Source organism: Triticum aestivum, chromosome 4D (genome assembly GCF_018294505.1).
Source record: "Triticum aestivum cultivar Chinese Spring chromosome 4D, IWGSC CS RefSeq v2.1, whole genome shotgun sequence".
NCBI classification, from domain to species: Eukaryota; Viridiplantae; Streptophyta; class Magnoliopsida; order Poales; family Poaceae; genus Triticum; species Triticum aestivum.
Window position 1 is genome coordinate 498,904,353 of NC_057805.1, and position 21,034 is coordinate 498,925,386.

The 21,034-nt window shown below is 47.6% G+C and overlaps 4 protein-coding genes across 6 annotated transcripts; 3 read left to right on the forward strand and 1 right to left on the reverse strand.

Moving 5' to 3' along the window:
• The first annotated feature begins 231 nt into the window (after positions 1–231).
• On the forward strand, positions 232–11,814 carry LOC123099008 (endoribonuclease Dicer homolog 1). Of its 3 annotated transcripts, none has more exons than XM_044521116.1 (20): positions 232–572; positions 669–1,807; positions 1,897–2,010; positions 4,187–4,397; positions 4,518–4,912; positions 4,990–5,212; positions 5,359–5,531; positions 5,628–5,750; positions 5,918–6,078; positions 6,164–6,394; positions 6,482–6,632; positions 7,020–7,196; positions 7,332–7,493; positions 7,576–7,671; positions 7,758–8,380; positions 8,515–8,615; positions 8,798–8,997; positions 9,530–10,441; positions 10,628–10,792; positions 10,887–11,814. In XM_044521116.1, the coding sequence occupies exons 2-20, from the start codon at positions 686–688 to the stop codon at positions 11,445–11,447; spliced, it is 5,901 nt and encodes a 1,966-aa protein (XP_044377051.1). In that variant the 5' UTR covers positions 232–572; positions 669–685; the 3' UTR covers positions 11,448–11,814. The 3 variants fall into 3 exon arrangements, with proteins under 3 accessions (XP_044377051.1, XP_044377050.1, XP_044377052.1); XM_044521115.1 differs by having other exon boundaries at positions 233–536; XM_044521117.1 differs by lacking the exon at positions 232–572 and having other exon boundaries at positions 601–1,807.
• A 226-nt stretch (positions 11,815–12,040) lies between these two features.
• Positions 12,041–13,316, reverse strand: LOC123099009 (nascent polypeptide-associated complex subunit alpha-like protein 2). Its single transcript, XM_044521118.1, has 3 exons — positions 13,050–13,316; positions 12,662–12,795; positions 12,041–12,583 (listed from the first exon to the last, which is right to left on the reverse strand). Exons 1-3 carry the CDS (start codon positions 13,234–13,236, stop codon positions 12,236–12,238), a joined length of 669 nt encoding a protein of 222 aa, XP_044377053.1. The 5' UTR covers positions 13,237–13,316; the 3' UTR covers positions 12,041–12,235.
• A 1,924-nt stretch (positions 13,317–15,240) lies between these two features.
• LOC123100579 (syntaxin-52) lies at positions 15,241–17,244 on the forward strand. The gene is made up of 7 exons (XM_044522487.1): positions 15,241–15,473; positions 15,589–15,811; positions 15,923–16,027; positions 16,203–16,312; positions 16,432–16,532; positions 16,648–16,692; positions 16,857–17,244. The coding sequence occupies exons 1-7, from the start codon at positions 15,416–15,418 to the stop codon at positions 16,983–16,985; spliced, it is 771 nt and encodes a 256-aa protein (XP_044378422.1). The 5' UTR covers positions 15,241–15,415; the 3' UTR covers positions 16,986–17,244.
• A 1,747-nt stretch (positions 17,245–18,991) lies between these two features.
• LOC123100580 (peroxidase 5) lies at positions 18,992–20,455 on the forward strand. The gene is made up of 4 exons (XM_044522488.1): positions 18,992–19,249; positions 19,362–19,550; positions 19,651–19,816; positions 19,910–20,455. The coding sequence occupies exons 1-4, from the start codon at positions 19,034–19,036 to the stop codon at positions 20,314–20,316; spliced, it is 978 nt and encodes a 325-aa protein (XP_044378423.1). The 5' UTR covers positions 18,992–19,033; the 3' UTR covers positions 20,317–20,455.
• The last annotated feature ends 579 nt before the right edge of the window (positions 20,456–21,034 follow it).

Consider the following 21,034-nt stretch of genomic DNA (forward strand, 5'->3'; position numbering starts at 1 on the left):
GACAGGGGAAAGAGACTGACACGGGCACCCACTCCCTTGGCCTCGCGGCGCCGCTCAGGGCCAGGGCAAACAACAACAAGCCCTGACGGGTGGGCCCCACGCGAGGGGTCGGGCGGGGTGCTTCGGGCCGCGCGGTCGCGGCTGCCCTAGCTAGGCCCGGGGGCCCCGCGCGTCGGCGGGACACCGCTCCTGGCCGCAAGGGCTCGCGTCCATTAATTCGCGATCCTCCTCCTCCTCCCCCCATCTCTCTCGCCTCGCCTCGCCTCATATCGGAGAGAGAGAGAGAGAGGAGTGGAGATCAGCAGAGAGGGAGAAGAGAAAGAGTAGCGTTGATACACCGTCGAATCGAATCGGATCGAGACCGGTCGCCGTCCCCCATATCGGAATCGCATTCGCATCTCCCATCCCCCACTCGATGGGTTCGATTGCGTGATTCGTACGGTTTATCACCGCCTCTTTCTCTTCCGCTCTCTCGCCACCGCCACCGCCCTCTACCGGAGCTCCCGCCGCGCCGCCAGCGTCACAGAGCAGCAGCAGTAGTGCCAACATTCGTTCCCCCCCTCCCCTCCCCTGTTTGTTTTCCGATTCTTCTGCTGCTCATGGCTCTCTGATTGATTCATTGATTGATGTGCTAGTTGTGTGTGACGATTGGTTCGCTCTGGTCGCAGCTGCAGCTGCGGGGGAGATGGCGGGAGGCGGCGGAGGCGAGCAGCCGGGGGCGGTGTCCTACTGGTACGACGCGTGCGAGGACGAGGACGACCCGTCGCTGCTCTTCGACTTCGCCGCGTCCGCCGACTTCGGCCCCGCCATGGACAGCGGCGGCATCGACTTCGCCCCGGGGCTCATGCCCTTGCCCGCCATGGACTGCGGCATCGACTTCGCGTCCGCGGATTTCGACCCGGGGCTCTTGCCCGCCATGGACTGCGGCGTCGAAGACGGCTTGGTCGACGAGATCGACCGGATACTCGAGAGCATCAACGACGAGAGCGCCCCCGCCCCCGCGCCGCAGCCGCCGCCGTCTCAGCCTGTGCCTCCCCCGCCGCCAGCAGAGCGGGTGCAGGAGGCTGCTGCTGCGGCTGTGGTCGACAATGCTGTGGCGGTGGTGGGCTCGGGGCAGAGGAGCGAGGCCGTCGAGCCGAGGAGGGAGACGAGAATCGTCGAGCCGAGGAAGGAGACGAGAAGCGTCGACCCAAGGAGGGAGACGAGAAGGGAGTCGCACGGCGGTTCCACGAACGGCGGCCGCAGCGGGGAGTGGAGAGACGGGAAGCGTCCTCGCCTCGCCCCTGGGGCTCACGGGGAGCCGCGCCCTGATTCGCGGCGGCGCCCCATGCTGCCGCCGCCCTCGCGTGCTTGGGAGGAACGGCGTGGGAGGCGCGACTTCGTCGACAGGCCCCGCAAGCGCGACCGCGACAGTAACCCTGCCCACCGGCGCGAGGCTCGAGGGTTCTGGGAGCGGGACCGCGGCGGCAAGATGGTGTTCCGCCCTGGCACCTGGGAGCAGGAGTCTGAGCGCGAGGGAAAGCGTGCCAGGACACAGAGCGGAGGCTCCGTGGAGAAGAATGCAGAGGCGGATAAGGCGGCTTCCGCCCAGAAGGAGAAGCCTCTCGCCGAGGAGCAGGCGAGACATTACCAGTTGGAGGTGCTTGAGCAAGCAAAGAGCAGGAACACCATAGCCTTCCTCGAGACCGGCGCGGGGAAGACCCTCATTGCTGTGCTGCTCATCAAAAGCATATGTGACAAAATGATGAAGGAGAACAGGAAAATACTTGCCGTGTTCTTGGTTCCCAAGGTGCCTCTTGTGTATCAGGTAGTACATACATTACATACACGACTGGGCTTTCAGTGATTAAGGTTTCCAATTTTGTGGGTGTAACCGTGTTGTTGCTGAAATTGCAGCAAGCTGAGGTGATACGTGAGAGGACTGGCTATCGGGTTGGGCACTACTGCGGAGAGATGGGTCAGGATTTCTGGGATGCTAGAAAGTGGCAGCGGGAGTTTGATTCGAAACAGGTCATCCTTCTATTTTTCATCCCCTTCCATACTGTTCTTATTGCCGTGTATAATGGCCAGTGACCCAGTTCTATGCTAAACATTTGCTTAAATCTATATATCGTTTGGAACAAGATCACTCTGGTTATGCTCTAGCAAGCATCAATACGGGGACAGCCACGGGGATATTGAAGCGGGGACAAGGGATAAGGCAATTTCTAGAAACAGTCATAGGCGATAGAGAATAATTAATAAAAAACCATGTAATAAAAGACAGAATAATTTTGAGATATCACATGAGATCAAATATTGCCCCATTTGCTGTCTCCGTGCCTCTTTTCATGCCCTCAATTGCCTCAAATCCCTCTGTATTTGGAATCAACACTTCAACTGTAGCAGCCAGCCAGCACCAGCAATAACTATAGGCTACAGCAATCAATACTTCAATTGCAGCAGCCAGCCAGCACGCTGCACGCACACAAGCAACGAAGCAAGCATTCCCATACCAGAGGAGAGCAGGGGATTCGGGAACAGGGGAAGTTACCTTGCTTTGCTTGGCTCCAGGCGATGGAGGCGTCGGAAATGATGCCCAGGCTCAGTCATGCGCTCGATCCAATCTTTGATTGCATAGCACGGGAGGAGAGCTGTCTGTTGTGGTTAGTAGTTGGGCTTTACTGGGCTGCGCCATTCTCGTGTCCCCGACATATCGACGGTGTCCTGGCGGCGTTTCGTCATTTATTTATTTTAATCAGAAAATGGGGACACACATATCTGGTGTATCGTGTATCACACACATTTATATGTGGATACAGCGGACTTTGAAGCATTGGTGCTTTTTAGGTTATGGTTAATGATGCTGTTAATTGGTCAGTTACTTACATTTTTTATTTATTTACTGCAATTGCATTGGTGTATGTATCCCATATATAATCTCCATATCTTCTCTAGATTTTTGTTGACCAATATGTTCACATATACATCACTTCTGTCAGCACATTCTTCATTTGTAGTCATGACCTTTTTATTGCGACCTCAGTAGTAACTATTGGATACTGCCTAATAGGTAAAAATGGAGCTGCTGTTGGATAGGAAAGAGAATTGTTCTATAGGATACCACTTAGAAATAAAAAAGAAGAACTACTGAATAGGAAACAATAATTGTTTATAGGATACTGCTTTAGAAGTAGAATGAAGTTGTTGGATAGGAAAAGAGAATTGTTTTATAGGGCACTGCTTAGGCCCCGTTCTCTTTGAAGGATTCTGAACCATAGGAATGTAAAAAATTGCAAGAAAGGGAATGAGTCCAAGTACAACACGGAAGAACTGAAAATTAGGAATGAACGAAGACTTGCGTTCGGTGGACGAAGAAAGAGCCCAGGAAGTCCCACTGCTAATCACACACCAGCGGTAGCTATTAGAATATTTTATATTCATTCCAGCTAGTTCTTCTTTCAACTAAAAAAAAACTCAAACAAAAGCTAGTTTTCTTCTTCTCTAACATCTCACAGCATGCTTTGTTATAGTATATTTTATTCACCTTTTCTATGGCTGCCTCTGGCTTCCGCCAACAAAAAGTGGTCAGGGTGGATGCGAAGATTCCTGTGAAATCGACACTGCTGGCGAGCCTTTCCTCTGGTATACTGTAGCTAGTTCCTTTGAGACGAACGCATCAAAGGAAAAATAACCCGTGGAATCGAGGATCCTTTGGAAAGGTTTGGAAACCTGTGAAGCGAACGGGGCCTTAAAAAGAAAAAATGAAGCTGCTGGATAGGAATTGCTGCTCGTTCATTGTATCTAGAGAGGATCGTATGGGGAAAGACTGCATGCTGATCATATTTCTTGCCTGATATAAACTGCCTTTGGAATAGACTATGTTTCCAATCAACCGTAATTATTATTTTTAGCAAAAGTATGTCTTTTTAAATTGCATCTGCAATGCTTAGCATTGTGCATTTACATATTTGATTGGAAATAGTGTGTGTTTAGTACAACCTCCGTCCGGAATTAACTGTCGCTGAAATGAGTGTATCCGGACGGAGGAAGTACCTCTCAACTTACTGCATATTTGCACAGTGTGTGCATGATGCACATCCATCTATGGAAACAATTTTGCGCTTTACAGTTGCAAACTAAATAACCGCACTGTACTGAATACCATGTGTGATTCACTTACATTAAACAGAGCCCTTTCATGCAGGTACTAGTTATGACAGCTCAAATTTTGTTAAACATCCTCAGGCACAGTATCATTAAAATGGATGCCATACATCTTTTAATTTTAGACGAGTGCCATCATGCAGTGAAAAAACATCCATATTCTCTAGTGATGTCAGAATTTTATCACACAACTCCGAAGGATAAGAGACCAGTTGTTTTTGGTATGACAGCTTCTCCTGTCAACCTAAAGGGTACTGCTCTGCTCTTTTTCTCCTGCTACCTTTTCCCTTTTTCATTTTTTCACTCACCATTCCATGTGTAGAATTCATCTTCTTGTTTTTCTCATGCTATTTATACTATTATCTGCACAGGAGTCACTAGCCAAGAAGATTGTGCCATCAAGATAAGAAATCTTGAGAGTAAACTGGATTCCATTGTTTGTACTATCAAAGATCGGAAAGAGCTTGAGAAACATGTCCCCATGCCTTTTGAAGTTGTTGTCCAATATGACAAAGCAGCCACCCTTTGTTCCCTGCATGAGCAGATCAAACAAATGGAAGCTGCTGTTGAAGAAGCTGCACTCTGTAGCTCTAAGAGAACAAAGTGGCAGTTTATGGGAGCCAGGGATGCTGGGTCTAGAGATGAGCTGCGCCTTGTCTATGGTGTTTCTGAGCGTACAGAAAGTGATGGTGCAGCTAATTTAATCCAGAAGTTGAGAGCTATAAATTATGCTTTAGGTGAACTAGGACAATGGTGTGCTTATAAGGTATTCGCTTGATATTCAACAATGGCATGTTGTTAATTGTCACATATTTCTGACAGTTCGCTTATACATGATTTCAGGTTGCACAGTCCTTTTTGACAGTATTGCAGAATGATGAAAGGGCAAACTATCAGGTTGATGTGAAGTTTCAAGAGTCGCATTTAAAGAAGGTTGTTGATTTATTGCACTGCCAGTTGACTGAGGGAGCTGCAGTGAAAAGCGAGACGAATGATGTTGAGATGCATAACACTGAAAATCACAACCCAAGTGAACTTGAAGACGGGGAGCTGCCTGATAGCCATGGTATTACTTTGGCAAAACCAGCCACTTCCTCTCTCTCCATGCAGTTTCGTTCTGTAATTTTGCACCATTTATTTCATCATTATCTTTATCCATTAGTTGACTTGATAGTATATCTCACTCTCTTCTATTGCTGTCCTTTTTGTCAGCTGTTTCTGTAGGTGAACATGTCGATGAGGTCATCGGAGCTGCCGTGGCAGATGGGAAAGTTACCCCTAGGGTGCAGGCTTTAATCAAAATCCTTCTCAAGTATCAGCATACTGACGATTTCCGTGCTATCATCTTTGTGGAGCGAGTTGTCACGGCATTAGTTCTTCCTAAGGTTAACATGCTGCTGTTGTTTTCCCATTTATGTGGTTTTGTTGTGTATGGATCCTTTGTACATCGTCCAATTCTTTTTCCTCTATTCACCTAACAGGTGCTTGCAGAGCTTCCATCTTTAAGCTTTATCCGATGTGCAAGCTTGATAGGTCATAACAACAATCAAGAGATGCGCACAAGCCAAATGCAGGATACCATTGCAAAATTTCGTGATGGCCGAGTATGTCTCTTAGTAGCATAATTATATTTGATCACTATTTCAGCTGTAAGCCTAATGTTAACTAGGTTTTACCTTGCATGATTCATTTGTAATATAGATTTTACAAAGTTATTACATCTAGAATACATATCCATTAGATGAGTTATAAATCTGGAACTGGTTTGCAGGTTACGCTGTTAGTTGCGACTAGTGTTGCTGAGGAAGGACTTGATATTCGACAGTGCAATGTTGTCATTCGCTTTGACCTTGCAAAGACGGTCTTGGCCTACGTACAGTCTCGTGGTCGTGCAAGAAAGCCTGGATCTGACTACATATTGATGGTTGAAAGGTATCCACCACACCCACACACACATATATATATTTTTGGGATTAGCTCGTTCCTACTCTATTGGCTTATAAATTGATTTCTCCAGGGGAAATCTGGCACATGAAACTTTCTTGAGGAATGCTCGAAATAGTGAGGAGACGTTGAGAAAAGAGGCTATAGAAAGAACTGATCTCAGTCATCTTGATGGTACTCTGCTAAATTCCATTGATACATCACCTGATTCAATGTATCAGGTCGAATCAACAGGTGCTGTTGTCAGCTTGAATTCTGCAGTTGGGCTCGTACATTTTTACTGTTCACAGCTACCAAGTGACAGGTGCATATAATTCTTGTCATTTTATTAAGTGTACCAGTTCCTTCGAGTGCGAAGATCACATATGCATCCTAAGTTTTGCACTTGCAGGTACTCAATTCTTCGTCCAGAATTTATTATGCAAAAACATGAGAAGCCAGGGGGTTCCATGGAGTATTCTTGCAAACTTCAACTTCCCTGTAATGCTCCATTTGAGAAACTTGAGGGTCCTATATGCGGCTCAATTCGTCTGGCACAACAAGTAATGATGGTTTCATTGGAATAGAAATACTTTGTCGTTGTCAAGGGAATATATCAGATAAGAACTGGCCTTAAAATGATTTGAACTGGCAACCTTAGCCATTGGGTTGGACCTCGACGGTTCACACCAAATGCTAAAGGCCATCAATATTTTTTCAAAAATCCCCATCAAGTAATCCCTTTTCACTCTTATAGCCTCCTACAAATTTAGTGATATGGACAATCCACCTTGATCTACAACATTCATAGTTGATATAGTGAGTTAGTGACTGAGATTTGTGTTCTGATTATCCTATTTTAAGGCTGGTTCCTTACCTGACATGCTCCCTTGATATCATTTATGACGTGTGCCATCAGTTGCATGAATATCACTTGTTTTTTCGTGCAGGCTGTTTGTTTGGCTGCCTGTAAGAAGCTGCATGAGATGAATGCCTTCACAGATATGCTTTTACCTGATAGAGGAAGTGGAGAAGGAGAGAAGACCGAACAGAATGAAGGTGATCCACTCCCTGGAACGGCACGCCATAGAGAGTTTTATCCTGAAGGTGTTGCTGAAATTTTGAGAGTAAGTTATTTGCTTCCTCGCTCATTATCTCTCTGCATACAAACAGGAACTGGTCTGGACAGTGCATTTGCACTCTCTGGCACGACCCGAGATTATCCTCCAATCTCATTCTGATGGATATTTTTTCTGTGACAGGGAGAATGGATTTTATGTGGAAGAGATGGCTGCCAAAGCACTCAATTTATTAAGTTGTATATGTATTCTGTGAATTGTGTGGACGTAGGGACATCTAAGGACCCTTCCCTTGCACAACTTTCGAATTTTTCTATTATTTTTGGCAGTGAGCTGGATGCAGAGGTATGTTCCATCATCTGGAATATCCTGAAACTTGAGTAGAATGCTGTGAACTAACCATTTTTTCTTCTTCTGATTTTTTCAGGTTCTATCGACGCCAATGGATCTCTTTGTTGCCAGGACAATGATAACAAAGGCATCTCTTGTATTCCGTGGACCAATTGAAGTTACAGAAAGTCAGGTTGATCTGCTTGAGAAATTCCAAGTAAATATTCATTCTAAGCGTTTTGGGTTAGTGTAGCTAATACCCTACTTTTGTGATTGCAGCTGGTTCTGCTGAAGGGCTTTCATGTTAGGCTCATGAGCATAGTCCTTGATGTTGATGTTGATCCCTCAACTACACCGTGGGATCCAGCAAAAGCATACCTGTTTGTCCCTGTAGGAGCTGAGAAGTGTACAGATGCTTTAAGAGAGATCGATTGGACTTTAGTCAACAACATTGTGAATACTGATGCCTGGAATAATCCACTTCAGAAGGCACGACCAGATGTCTACCTAGGCACCAATGAGAGGACACTTGGTGGAGATAAGAGAGAGTATGGGTTTGGAAAATTGCGTAATGGAACTGCTTTTGGACAGAAGGCACATCCGACTTATGGTATTAGAGGAGCCATTGCTGACTTTGATATTGTCAAAGCATCTGGATTAGTTCCTTCTCGTGATAGAGGTTATTCAAGTGACTATCAGAATCAAGGCAAGTTGTTCATGGCAGATTCATGCTGGGATGCTAAAGATCTTTCTGGAATGGTTGTCACTGCTGCCCACTCAGGAAAGCGGTTCTATGTGGACTGTATTTGCTATAACATGAATGCAGAGAATTCATTTCCTAGGAAGGAAGGCTACCTGGGGCCTTTGGAATATAGCTCATATGCCGATTACTACAAGCAGAAGTAAGACAACATTTTCTTAAATGCTGAAAAGCAAGATTAGTACCCTTTTTATTTCAGAGAATCCTGCCTTACTTTAGTCTCTATAAGCAATTTTGTGGCAGCACATTGTGACTCATTGTGTTATTTGATCTCAGATATGGTGTGGAGCTAGTGTATAAGAAACAACCTCTTATACGTGCACGTGGTGTTTCCTATTGCAAGAATCTTCTGTCTCCTAGATTTGAGCATTCTGAAGGTATTTCCGAGCCCCATCCTGAACATGCCCAACGAATCTTGATATTTATTAATTAAAGAAACTCTCATGGAATAACCACAAGTTGGATGGTTTTTATGTCGAACTTTGTGCTACTATTTTTGTGAACCCAGATGTGAGTATTGTGGTCATGCAGTGATGAGTAATTGGCTCTTGTTTTGCAGCTAGAGAAGGTGACTTTTCGGAGAACGTTGACAAAACATACTATGTGTATTTACCACCTGAACTTTGCCTTGTGCACCCACTTCCTGGATCACTTATTCGTGGAGCTCAAAGGTTGCCATCGATAATGAGAAGGGTTGAGAGTATGCTTCTTGCAGTTCAATTGAAGGAAACAATTGATTATCCTGTTCCTGCAGTTAAGGTACTCTCAACATCTTTGATTGCCCCAAACTTTAAGAAAATATTGTAATGCGTCCCGGTAGAATGCTTCGGTACATTAGATCCTTACATTTCCTCTCTTATATTACATTCCTACCGTCTAGTTGGATGTTAAGTTTGATGAATACCACGTGAGATGCACGATACACGTAGCTTTATTGTGGCTATGGCTTTGGTAGGTCCTGTAATAAGAATTGATAGAACATGATATAGAGATACCTAAAGTGAGGTGGGATACATGGAGTACCACAAGGTTACGTGTTTTATTGTTATTTTTATATCATAGGAAGTCATCGTAAATGCTGGCACAAATGTAAATATTTATCGATACAATTTACATTTACGGGGTAGCATAGTCAATCTATAATGTAGGGTGTATTTGGCATGTTTCCCAAGAGACTCCTTCCTTATTCTCTCTGTCTCACTGCAGAAGAGCCAAATGATTTTCTTAATATTAAATAAATGAGAACTTGTGTTTGTTAATTCATACTAAAGCTTGTTGGGGTTCATGGCAGATATTAGAAGCCTTGACTGCTGCATCATGCCAGGAAACATTCTGCTATGAAAGAGCAGAGTTACTGGGTGATGCATACCTGAAATGGGTTGTGAGTAGATTCCTTTTCCTAAAATATCCTCAGAAGCATGAGGGACAGCTTACAAGGATGCGACAGCAGATGGTCAGTAACATGGTCCTCTACCAATTTGCCCTGAATAAAACTCTTCAATCGTATATTCAAGCAGATCGGTTTGCCCCATCAAGATGGGCAGCTCCAGGAGTACTACCTGTATTTGATGAGGAGACGAGAGAATCTGAACCGTCCATCTTTGGTGAGGGGTCAATACCTGGTAATGAAGTACAGAAGGATTATGATGATGACTACACACATAGCATTCAAGAGGAGGGTGAAATTGACGGAGATTCTAGCTGCTATCGTGTTCTCTCAAGCAAGACTCTAGCAGATGTCGTTGAAGCACTTATTGGGGTCTATTATGTAGCAGGAGGGAAAATTGCTGCAAACCACCTGATGAGGTGGATTGGGATTCATGCTGAGTTGGATCCTCAAGAGATCCCTCCTCCGAAGCCATATAATATACCTGAGAGCATATTGAAAGGCATTGACTTTGAGACATTGGAAGGCGTCTTGGGTATGAAATTCCAGAATAAAGGTTTTCTTATTGAGGCTATAACGCATGCATCCAGGCCATCTTCTGGTGTTTCCTGTTACCAGCGGCTGGAATTTGTTGGTGATGCTGTGTTGGATCATCTCATCACAAAGCATCTATTTTTTACATATACTGATCTACCTCCAGGTCGCTTGACTGACCTGAGAGCTGCAGCTGTTAATAATGAAAACTTTGCAAGGGTTGCAGTTAGACGTAAGCTGCACGGACATCTTCGCCATGGATCATCTGCACTGGAGAAACAGGTTTGCCATACTCTTTTCTTTATGTAGTACTCCCTCCATAAACTAATATAAGAGCGTTTAGATCACTACTTTAGTAATCTAAACGCTCTTATATTAGTTTACAGAGGGAGTACATAGGAAACAAGACACTGTTGATAGAACTGAAGTTTCAAGCAATGCTGACTATTTTCTTCCAATCTTCTGAAGATTCGGGAGTTCGTGAAGGATGTCCGAGAAGAGATTTCAAAATCAGGTTTCAATTCTTTTGGACTAGGGGACTGCAAGGCTCCTAAAGTTCTTGGAGACATTATTGAGTCTATTGCTGGGGCAGTATTCCTGGATAGTGGGTATGACACCTCGGCAGTCTGGAAGGTATTTATTTTAGATATTCTAGATAAACTTTCTTGATAGAAAAGCAACCTAATTTGGAGGAAGCTTGAAACAAACTGCACTTATTTTGCACCAGGTGTTCCAACCGCTCCTTGAACCTCTGGTAACGCCAGAGACCCTTCCGATGCATCCAATTAGGGAGCTCCAAGAACGGTGCCAGCAACAAGCAGAAGGCTTAGAATACAAAGCATCCCGGGCAGGCAATGTAGCTACTGTTGAAGTCTTTGTTGATGGTGTTCAGATTGGTGTAGCTCAGAATCCCCAGAAGAAAATGGCACAGAAGTTGGCGGCGAGGAATGCACTTGTGGTCCTGAAGGACAAGGAAACCGCAGCAAAGAAAGAGACCGAAAAGGACGGTGATAAGAACAATGCTGGGTTCACCAGGCAGACCCTGAACGACACTTGCTTGAGAAGGCAGTGGCCAATGCCACAGTACAGGTGCATAAACGAGGGCGGCCCTGCTCATGCTAAAAGATTTGTGTATGCGGTCAGAGTGAATACGTCCGATTGTGGATGGACCGATGAGTGTGTCGGAGAGCCGATGCCGAGCGTGAAGAAGGCCAAGGACTCTGCCGCCATGCTTCTCCTCGAGCTTCTGAATCGAAGTTTCCCGGATAAGCCTGACGGCAAGAAGTGATAGCTATTAGTGTTGTTGGCGATCATTGTGGTGTTGTTGAGAGACATTCGGCATTTTTACACAGCATAGATTCATTACCCATTCAGTGCTCTTCAGCTCTGGCTAATAAGAAGATAGATAGACAGGCAGAGGTGATAGTGAGAGCAGAGGATACTTTTACCAACCTAGTTGAGGCCGCTGGATGTCATTAGAGATTTATTTACTTACTGGTGAGGCGGGATAAATAGGAGTCTGCAACAGCAGAAAGGGTAGTCTGATATAGGATAGACAAGTGGAGCCCTCTTATTCTATTGTACTGTATTATATAACTTGCAAACATGCATTAGATGATTGATCCAATAGTAGAAATCTGTGGAATTTACCCTTACCCTGTCACGCCATGGATTATTCGGCGCTTTCATTTTCATACTGCTAAACGATTGCTGGTCGCAGTAGAAATTAATTGAAGACCATAAGAACTCCATTCCGAGGCAATCGGCCATATAGAGATACTGAAACTAGATTTCAGTTGACCAATTGAAGGAGGAACACTAACATATCTCGAAACTGACAACATATGGTGCAACGTCCACGTACGATTGGTATGGTAGAGATAAAAGGGATGCAAATCTACGGCAAAACACACCGCATGCATATCTCGAAACTGACAACATGGTGCAACGTTCACATATGATTGAGAGAGAACAAAGGGATGAAAATCCACGGCAAAACACACGGCCACATGATGATACGATACTCCGGCAGGGAAAGATCCTGGCCGGACTTGGAGAAAAAGGAAGCGAACAAGGCTAGGCGGTGAGCTCCATGATGGCGCTGACGATGTCGCCGTCGTGCGCCTTGAGGGCCTTGACGGCCTTGGCGCGGGACACGCTGGCCTGCGTCATGACGAGGTCGATGTCGCGGGCCTCGATGCCGGTCTCGTCCACCACCTCCTCCTCGTCGGCCGGCGCGCCGGCCCCCGCCGCCGCCGCGGCGTCGGGCCTCATCGCCTTGCTCAGGTCCTGCATCCTGAACTGCTGCGCCGCCTGCGCCTGCAGCTGCGAGCTCAGGTCCTCGATCTTGGCCTCCCCGAAGATCACGTACGTCTCCGACGTCGGGCTCTTGAACACGTCCGGCTTCGACACCACGAACAGGATCTGAAGCCCAAGATTTAATTAACAACATGCATGAATCAGCCTGAACAATTTTACATACATAGAAGAATTGCTTCTTACGTTCTTGGCTCTCTTGATGGTGATCCTGCTGACGCCGGTGACGGGCTTCATCCCGAGCTTCATCATGGCCTTGCGGCTCTTCTTCTCGCTCCGGCTCTGCTTCGACCCCTCGGTCCCGGCCACACCCAGCTCGCCTTCACGCACATCAAAACTGCAAGTCAGACGTACGTACCTACTCCCCAGCTGCAAATCTGGCTCATCTACCACACCACGTTACATGACCACTCATTTCCGATAGCTATAGAATTACAGTGCAAAAGCACAGAGGTGCTGCACGAACTATCTAACATCATTCCTAAACAATGGAACCTACACGGTCACACAGTGTAACTGAAAGAAGATATCACAAGGTAAGGTGGAAATGCAAAAGGGAGCAGGACATGGTTACCGTCTTCATCCTCGTCGTCCTCGTCATCATCCTCGTCCTCCTCCTCGTCCTCGTCACCGTCGCCCTCCTTGACGTCCTCGACGACGGGCGCGCCGTCCTCCGCGGGCTCCTCGGCCTTGATGACCGGCGCCGCGTCGCCGCTCTCCAGCTCCGGCTCCGTGGTCACCGGCGTCTGCTCGCTCACCATGGTGAAATGCTGCGGTGTTGGTGCAGGAACGAGGGTGCTGCTGGAGTGAGGATAAGGAGTGAGAATGGAGAGCCGAGGCCGATTGAGAGCGGCGCCGGAGGCCTTATCTATTCGCGCGCTGTGTTGGGCTGGGCTGGGCTGGTTTACTGTAGCACGCCTGGGCCACGGGAGCTGAGTGGTAAATGCTATCATCACTTCTTACATTTTTTGAATGGTATGAAAAACTTTCTTGCAGTACACACTATCACTTTTTTACAATTTCTTAAAATTTTACTTATATTTTTTTTAAAATGTGTAAACATTTTAAATATCAATTTTTTTCCAATGCTATCAACATTTTTTAAATTACACTAACCTTTTTTTTCATGTCTCAAATTCATAGTTTTTTATTTCTTATTTTAAGTAAATTTAAATTTTGTAATATATGTATTTAGAATGTTTTTGAAAATACGAACAAAAGAAAAAAAACAAACGAATGAAAAATAGAGAAGAAAAATAAGCTACACTGCATGTCACTACTTGGACTCGCCCATCATTAGCGATACGTGAAGCAAGACGCTTGCGTCTCGCTATAAGTGCAACTCTAGCAGATATTGTAAAAGGAGATATATTGAATAATTACTACCGGTTTAGAGTTTTGGAGGCATAAAAATGACCAGAACAGATACTGTAAACTCGAGTGTACTCATTTTCCCCCAGTAAACTTAAAAATGGGCCTACCACACCGCATATGTAGAGTATTGGTAGCTTGGGTTTGCGCATACACAAAACCCGCTCAGGCTTGGCAGGAGTGAAATTTCACCCGTCGCCCTTCCCGCTCTTGCGCCTCCGTCGTCCGCTACCTTGCTGTCGTCGCCCTGCCTGACCAGCCAACGCCGCCCGCGCGTCATCATGGAGCCGCAGGAAGCCCCCATCGTCCTTCCCAAGGTCGGGCCATTCCAATCGGGCGCCAGCGGGTGAAACCGACCCTGCCTCCCGCTGCGTCGGGCAAAACTGCGGCGCAAGCGCCTCCAACAGCCACAACCGCGGAGAAACGGTTGGCCAAGCTCCGCTCGCCCACGTAGGACCTCCCGCCCATGTCGTCTCACCGGTATCGAATCAACGGGCCAATTCAGCCACGTCTAGCCAGATGAAGAGGAAGAAAGCCGCAACACACGTGAGCCCTACTCCTACTCTACCCCTCCTCCGATTGCAGCCCAATCGGCATTCGTTGCCATCACATTCTCCGGACCCACAACGTGTTCGACGAATCACCTGAGAGGTATAAATTTCATTTCACTTGATCAATTGCATTTGTGTGAGTGTTTTTAGTTATATGCTTAGTTACTTTTGTTTATTGCATTGGGTAGCTTTGATTTGCATTCCATTCCTAGTTTGTTTGTGGGCATGATGGAAGATTCGGCTCAGCTCCACTGTTAGACGCGGCTCGGTTCAGAATTAGTGTGGTTTTTTGTGGTTTTGGCAAAAACGATGATAATCCGTTAACCCTATCCCCGAATGTGGTGGTTTTGAGCAATTTACTCTTTTTTGGACTTGTTGTATGTGTGCGTCTTGTTACATCGGGGACAGACATTTGTTCATTGCGGTTGTATCATCTCGATATAATGTATTCCCTTTGTTCCCAAATACAAGTTCTTTTAGGGATTCTAATATAGACTACATACGAAGCAAAATAAGTGAATTTACACTTTAAAATATATCTATATACATCAGTATGTACTCCTATTAAAATCTCTAGAAAGACTTGTATTTAGAAGCGGAGAGAGTATGAATGAAACTACCCTTCGTAACAAAAAATAGACTTGCTTTTTCTTGGCAAAAAACAATAGACTTTGCCTTCTTTTTTAGGAATTGGAAATAAAAGTAGACTTTGCCGACCTGATGCATCTGGCATCTCGTCATGGAGGCCCAAGCCCATGCGTAATCTCCCCGGAGGGTTGAGGTCGAATCGAAACCGACGACCGGAACAGCAAACCTGAATCAAGTCGTAGTCGTCGTCCCTTCTCCCTCCCGGCAGGACTCCTTATCGGACGCCAAACGGAAAAGGAACAGTTCATGTGCATCCCCAATAAGATCATATACCCCAAGCCGCACCGCATAAACAGCAGGATTTTTTTGGTTAAATAGCTAGTTCTATCATCAGGAATAAGCAATTTTGCAAGAACGAAGGAGCACATCAATGTCCAACATCAACCGGTCGCATCCGGCTCTCCCGATGGCGACCTTCCAGCCCAAGGGTAACCAATCAGCCGAGTTCGTCTTGCTTCCCGTGATTCGCAGTTCCGATCTTGTTCGGCAGCCAATGCGTGCTAACTCTGTACCGATCGTGTGGGTACGTGTTGCTCTGCCCAGGGTTTGCGCCGGCGCCGTCGCCATTGGAGCAATGGACGAAGCGGTTCCAGGAGGCCGAGAGGCTGGTGGAGGAGGTGATGGGGAACATCGCCGAGAGGGGGTCCGTCCCGGCGTCGCTGTCGCTGGAGCTGAAGCGCCGGACCGGGGAGATCCGGCGGAAGGTGGCCATCCTCGAGACCCGGCTGAGCCTCATGAGGGAGGACCTCGACCGACTCCCCAACAGGCAACACATCTACACATATTACTACTACTCCTACTATAAAAAATCCTAATAAAAATACACAGAAATAACTCGGTACAATTGGTATATAACACTAATCGATTTGCATTGCAGGAACGTGAAGGAGATGCGCAAGCTGGCGGAGAAGTTCGATGCTCTCGAGCTGAAGGTGAGGGAGGTGGCTGCGCCGTTCACCATGAAGAAGCACTCATCCAACAGGTGAATGAACTAATTAATTCTGAACTCTGAACAAGTCTGACCAACGATGAAACAATCTGTGTGCCAAGTTTCGACGACCGGCCTGAACTCTTTTCTTAAAACAATTTCTGACCCCGAAAACCTGCCTGACTGACGCTGAAACAACCTGTTGCGTTCCGACTTTCTGAACCTTCAGGAACGAGCTGCTTGGACCGAACGACGACAGGTGCACGGTGGTGGACATAAAGAGCACGGCCAACATGGAGAACCAAGAGATTGTCCAGTTGCAGAGGAACATTATGAAAGGTACGCTTCGTTAGCTACTCCATCCATTGCCGTGCATCAACATATGTTCTTGCAATGCTGCGTATATACTCAACTGAACAAACTTATAGTGAACTGAAACAATGCGTGATGATATGCAGAGCAAGATGAGTGTCTGGACAGGCTGGAGGAGACCATAGTCAGCACCAAGCACATCGCGCTGGCCATCAACGAGGAGCTGGACCTGCACGTCAGGCTAATTGTAAGCATGGTCTTCTTGCCAGCTATCTGTCTTGGTTCCTGGAATTCCGGAGTCACTTTGTCCTTTAAGTACAAGTGCTTATTTCTGAAACCATTATACATGAACGTTGCTGCAGGATGATCTGGACGAGAGGGTCGAGGACACGAGCACCCAGCTGCAGGTATTTCATTCCCTCCCATCATAGATATCCCAAATGATAATAACTAAATCAAGATCGGTAGCTTTGTAGTCTGCTAGATGTATGTATATGCATATGGGTACAGATCACAGAGAGATGACTGAAAGCTGCTAACATACATGTCGCTGGGTCATGTTTGTGTGCAGCGCGCGCAGAAGAAGCTCAAGTCTCTCAACACACGGATGCGGAAAAGCGGGTCCTGCACAGGCATCCTCGTGTCAATCATCGCAGGTGTGATCTTCGTCGCCGTGGTCTGGGCGCTGATCAAGTTCTAGCGGCAGAAATGTCCAGATATAGAAGTTGCATTGTATATATAGGGGCAGAAATCGTCCATGTACAGTCCTAAACCCACTACCCTTTTTGTAGTCAACTAGTTGTAGGTAGCTCAAGTGCCGATCTGATCCGTGTACTGTCCTGCAACTCCCGGATGACTTGTGAAATTTCCTTAAGTTTGTCTGTGCCAATGCACAAGAATACTAGACATACGGGCGATTTGCCCATGGACTGAATTTACAGATATACGTGACCTCCTCCCCACTAACCCTATCCCTGAATTTCACTGTGGGCTTGTTGTGCTACTCGCCGAATGCACCGTTTGTGCGTGCACCGCGCGGCGGGTTCTCGTAGTAGTAGTTTAAGGTTCAGAGTTAACTGAACTGGTAAAGAACATAAACGGATTTCAGACAGGAAAGTAGCTGATTTGACACGCATTTTCTAGGGTTCTTAGCCACTCTCAGGTGCACATAAAGGGGGCCAGCCGGCACACGGCAGCTAGGGTTTTTACCCAATACAAGAGATATGGTCTCTACCTGCCCAAATGCTTGGCCTTATAGCCATTACAGAATCAGCAAAAGGCATAAAGTAAACAGTGCACATTTGTCGGAATTCAAACAGCAACCCATGGGATGGCGAAGACCGTTGGATCTGGAATCAACGTCGAATACATCATCTGCTTGGCGCGAAGCAGTGTGGACGGTTGGATGGAAGATCAACGGTCGAGCTTGATTACGGCAAGGCGAAGCGGTACTCCGGTAACTGAAGAAATCGACACCGCAGGAGTCAATGTTCAGAGATCCTGACAAGTGGTTACCCGGACGCGCGTACTACCAATATCTGGAGCTCTGCCCTGACTCTCAGTCCACTGACGGTAGCATCGCTTGCAGTTTGATAATCAAATTAGGTAGCAAGCGTACGTCGCACCATTACTATATTTGCTGTGATTCCGGACAAAACATATCTCTGTCAGTGGACTATTGTCGCGCCCTCACATGGCCGCCGCGCCCATGTAGCCGTTTTTTGCCCCAAAACATGCACTGACATTATTGATTATTATTCCCTCGTCGTGTAAACACACAGTCACAAACGCATATATGTCATACCTGACCTCAGTCCTCAAGGCAACTATCAAATGAGTAAGTACAAAATCCACCACCGTGCTGCCGTGCAATTTACAGGCCTATATGAACATATTTGTACCACCAATCTACCATGAGATGACCTGCAAAACTACGAGGGTGTTTGTTTCCAGGGACTTATTGGTTTAGGGACTTAAAAAAGTCCCTATAAGTCCCATCTAAACCAAACAGGAGGGACTTATAGGGACTTAAAGTGGGTATTTGGGACTTATGAAATAAGACTCTCAAGGAGAGTCTTGAGAGTCTTATAGGGACTTATAGTTGTAAAATGGTCTTTTAGTCCATGTTAAGTCCCAAGAACCAAACAGGTAGGGACTTTTTAGGGACTTGGGGCTTATAAGTTGGGACTAAAAAAAGTCCTAGGACTTATGAACCAAACAGGGCCTACATCGATCACCGCACCCCAGATGACCCTTGTCATTTCTGTAACGTTTCCGAGATTAGTCTCTCCGTGTTCTGCTACGCTCCGTCCGCATCGATCACAGCGGACAACCAGATTTGATGCCTTGATCGCCCCACAAGCAAACTCCAGTTTGTAATTCGTAAACATGAGCCAGTTTGGCCCTTGGAAACCGCAGTGGAGCGGAAGAAAACACGAGACCCCTGATTTGCCGGCTACTTGCGCGTACGGCTGCACCCACTACTGGCTAATCCCAAAGCCAGCAATGCCCCAAAATCTTGGCCGTGTTTCTAGCCAGCCTCCACATGCCTATCTATCAGTTACTGACTTGATTAGTGAAAGTAGCACCACACTGCCGAACTGCCCATTTGCTGACCAGAGTAATTTACTAGCTAGTGCGCTCCTTGACACGATTTGCTCCCTATAAATTTCACCTCACCGTGCAGATTTTGACGCAGCGGTCTCGGTTCGTCTACCTAGCTAGCTACTGCAAATTGACAGTGGTCTCATGGCGTTGGGCGTGGTGGTTGGCGCCGCGGTTGTCGCAATGTGGCTACTGGCCGGTGAGGCGCGAGGCCAGGCGCAGCTCCAGGTAGGGTTCTACGCGCACTCGTGCCCCCAGGCGGAGGTGATCGTCAGGGACGAGGTCGGCAGGGCCGTCAGCGCCTACCCCGGCTTCGCCGCCGGCCTCGTCCGCCTCCACTTCCACGACTGCTTCGTCAAGGTTCGTACTCACCTATCTACTAGCCAGTATGAAATGCAGGTTGCAATGCAGGCGTGCGCTCCATTGAGAATGTCGGTGATGTATTGACGCGCGGTTGACTGGTTTCTGTCAGGGCTGCGACGCGTCTGTGCTGCTGGACTCGACGGCCAACAGCACCGCGGAGAAGGACGCCCCGCCCAACAAGAGCCTGAGGGGGTTCGAGGTCATCGACGCCGCCAAGAAGCGCCTCGAGGCCGCGTGCGCCGGGACCGTCTCCTGCGCCGACATACTCGCCTTCGCCGCACGAGACAGCGTCGTCCTGGTAAGTACGGCGACAAGGCTCATATTGCTGTGAGCCTATGTCGACACTGCTTTTTTTTTTTTTGGCTCTGCTTACACACCGTCAATGGCGACAATGGCAGGCCGGCGGTAGCCCGTATGGCGTCCCGGCCGGGCGGAGGGACGGCAACGTGTCGGCGGCGTCCGACGCGCAGGCCAGCCTGCCCCCACCCACGGCGAATGTGGCCCACCTCACGGAAGCCTTCGCCAAGAATGGGCTTTCCCAGGAGGACATGGTCACGCTTTCAGGTACCTAGCCCACAGCCCAACTCACATCGACAACTTCAGGCGGCCCGTGACAATTTTTTACCCTCTCTGCGTTTCTCATTTGTATACGTTCAGGCGCGCACACGATCGGCGTGACGCACTGCAGCTCCTTCAGCGCGCGGCTGCACGGGTACAACGCCACCACGGGCACGGGCCAGGACCCGGCCATGGACGGGGCCAAGGCGGCGGAGCTGGCGCGGCAGTGCTCACCGGGGAGCCCGAACGCGGTGCCCATGGACGCCGGCAGCCCAGACACGTTCGACACGGGCTACTTCCGCGCCCTGCTGGCCAACCAGGGCGTCCTCGCCTCCGACCAGACGCTCACCTCCGACAACGCCACGGCGGCGCTCGTGGCTCAGAACGCCGGCAACGTCTACCTGTTCGTGACCAGGTTCGGCGACGCCATGGTGAGGATGGGTGGCATCCGGGTGCTCACCGGCGGCGACGGCCAGATACGCACCAACTGCAGGGTCGTGAACTGACTTGCGGCCGAAATCTCTCTCTCTCTCTCTCTTTTTCGCTTACACTTTACGTCACTCTGAATCTGTAGTATCTTTTTGGCCGGCCTTGCAAATGCAGTGGAGTTATACATGAATTGAGTTTCGAACACGTACATTGCGTTGCGCGTGAGAGATGTGTGGTGTGCAAGATCTTCCTTTCTCTCTTGATAGGAAAGAGCTTCCAAAAACTGTACTGCGAGCTTTTGGCAAAGCGTGCGCCTGCTTTAGTTATTGGGGTGATGGGTGACGCGCGCATGGATCGGGCACGCTGTAGACGTGCTTTTGTCATGTGTCGAGCAACCCTGGGCGCCTACCTAACAGCCTGGGTTACCCTGATTAGAAAACAAGAAGAAACCTAACAACAACCGGGCAAAGATTCATCAGGTTTAGTGTTTGCTGAACCGGACAACCAAGTTGGTAACAAGAATAGTCTAGTTTGAGTTTGTCTTCTTAATTATAAGAGGTGGAAATGGGCACGATGAAAGAAAGGCGATGAACTAACCTTTGGGACGGAGCCGGGAAAGTAGGGATGAGCACAGGACAGGGCTAAGAAAGAAGCTGCTAGATGGATGGAGCCAATTCTCGCTTTTTTTTCAGGAAATATTATCAACTATCCACTCATGAGGCTAGCATTTCTTATTGCCAGGAGGAGACTCGTTGCATGCTGTAGTCGCCTCTTTAGTCCTCATTAAGCAAGTCC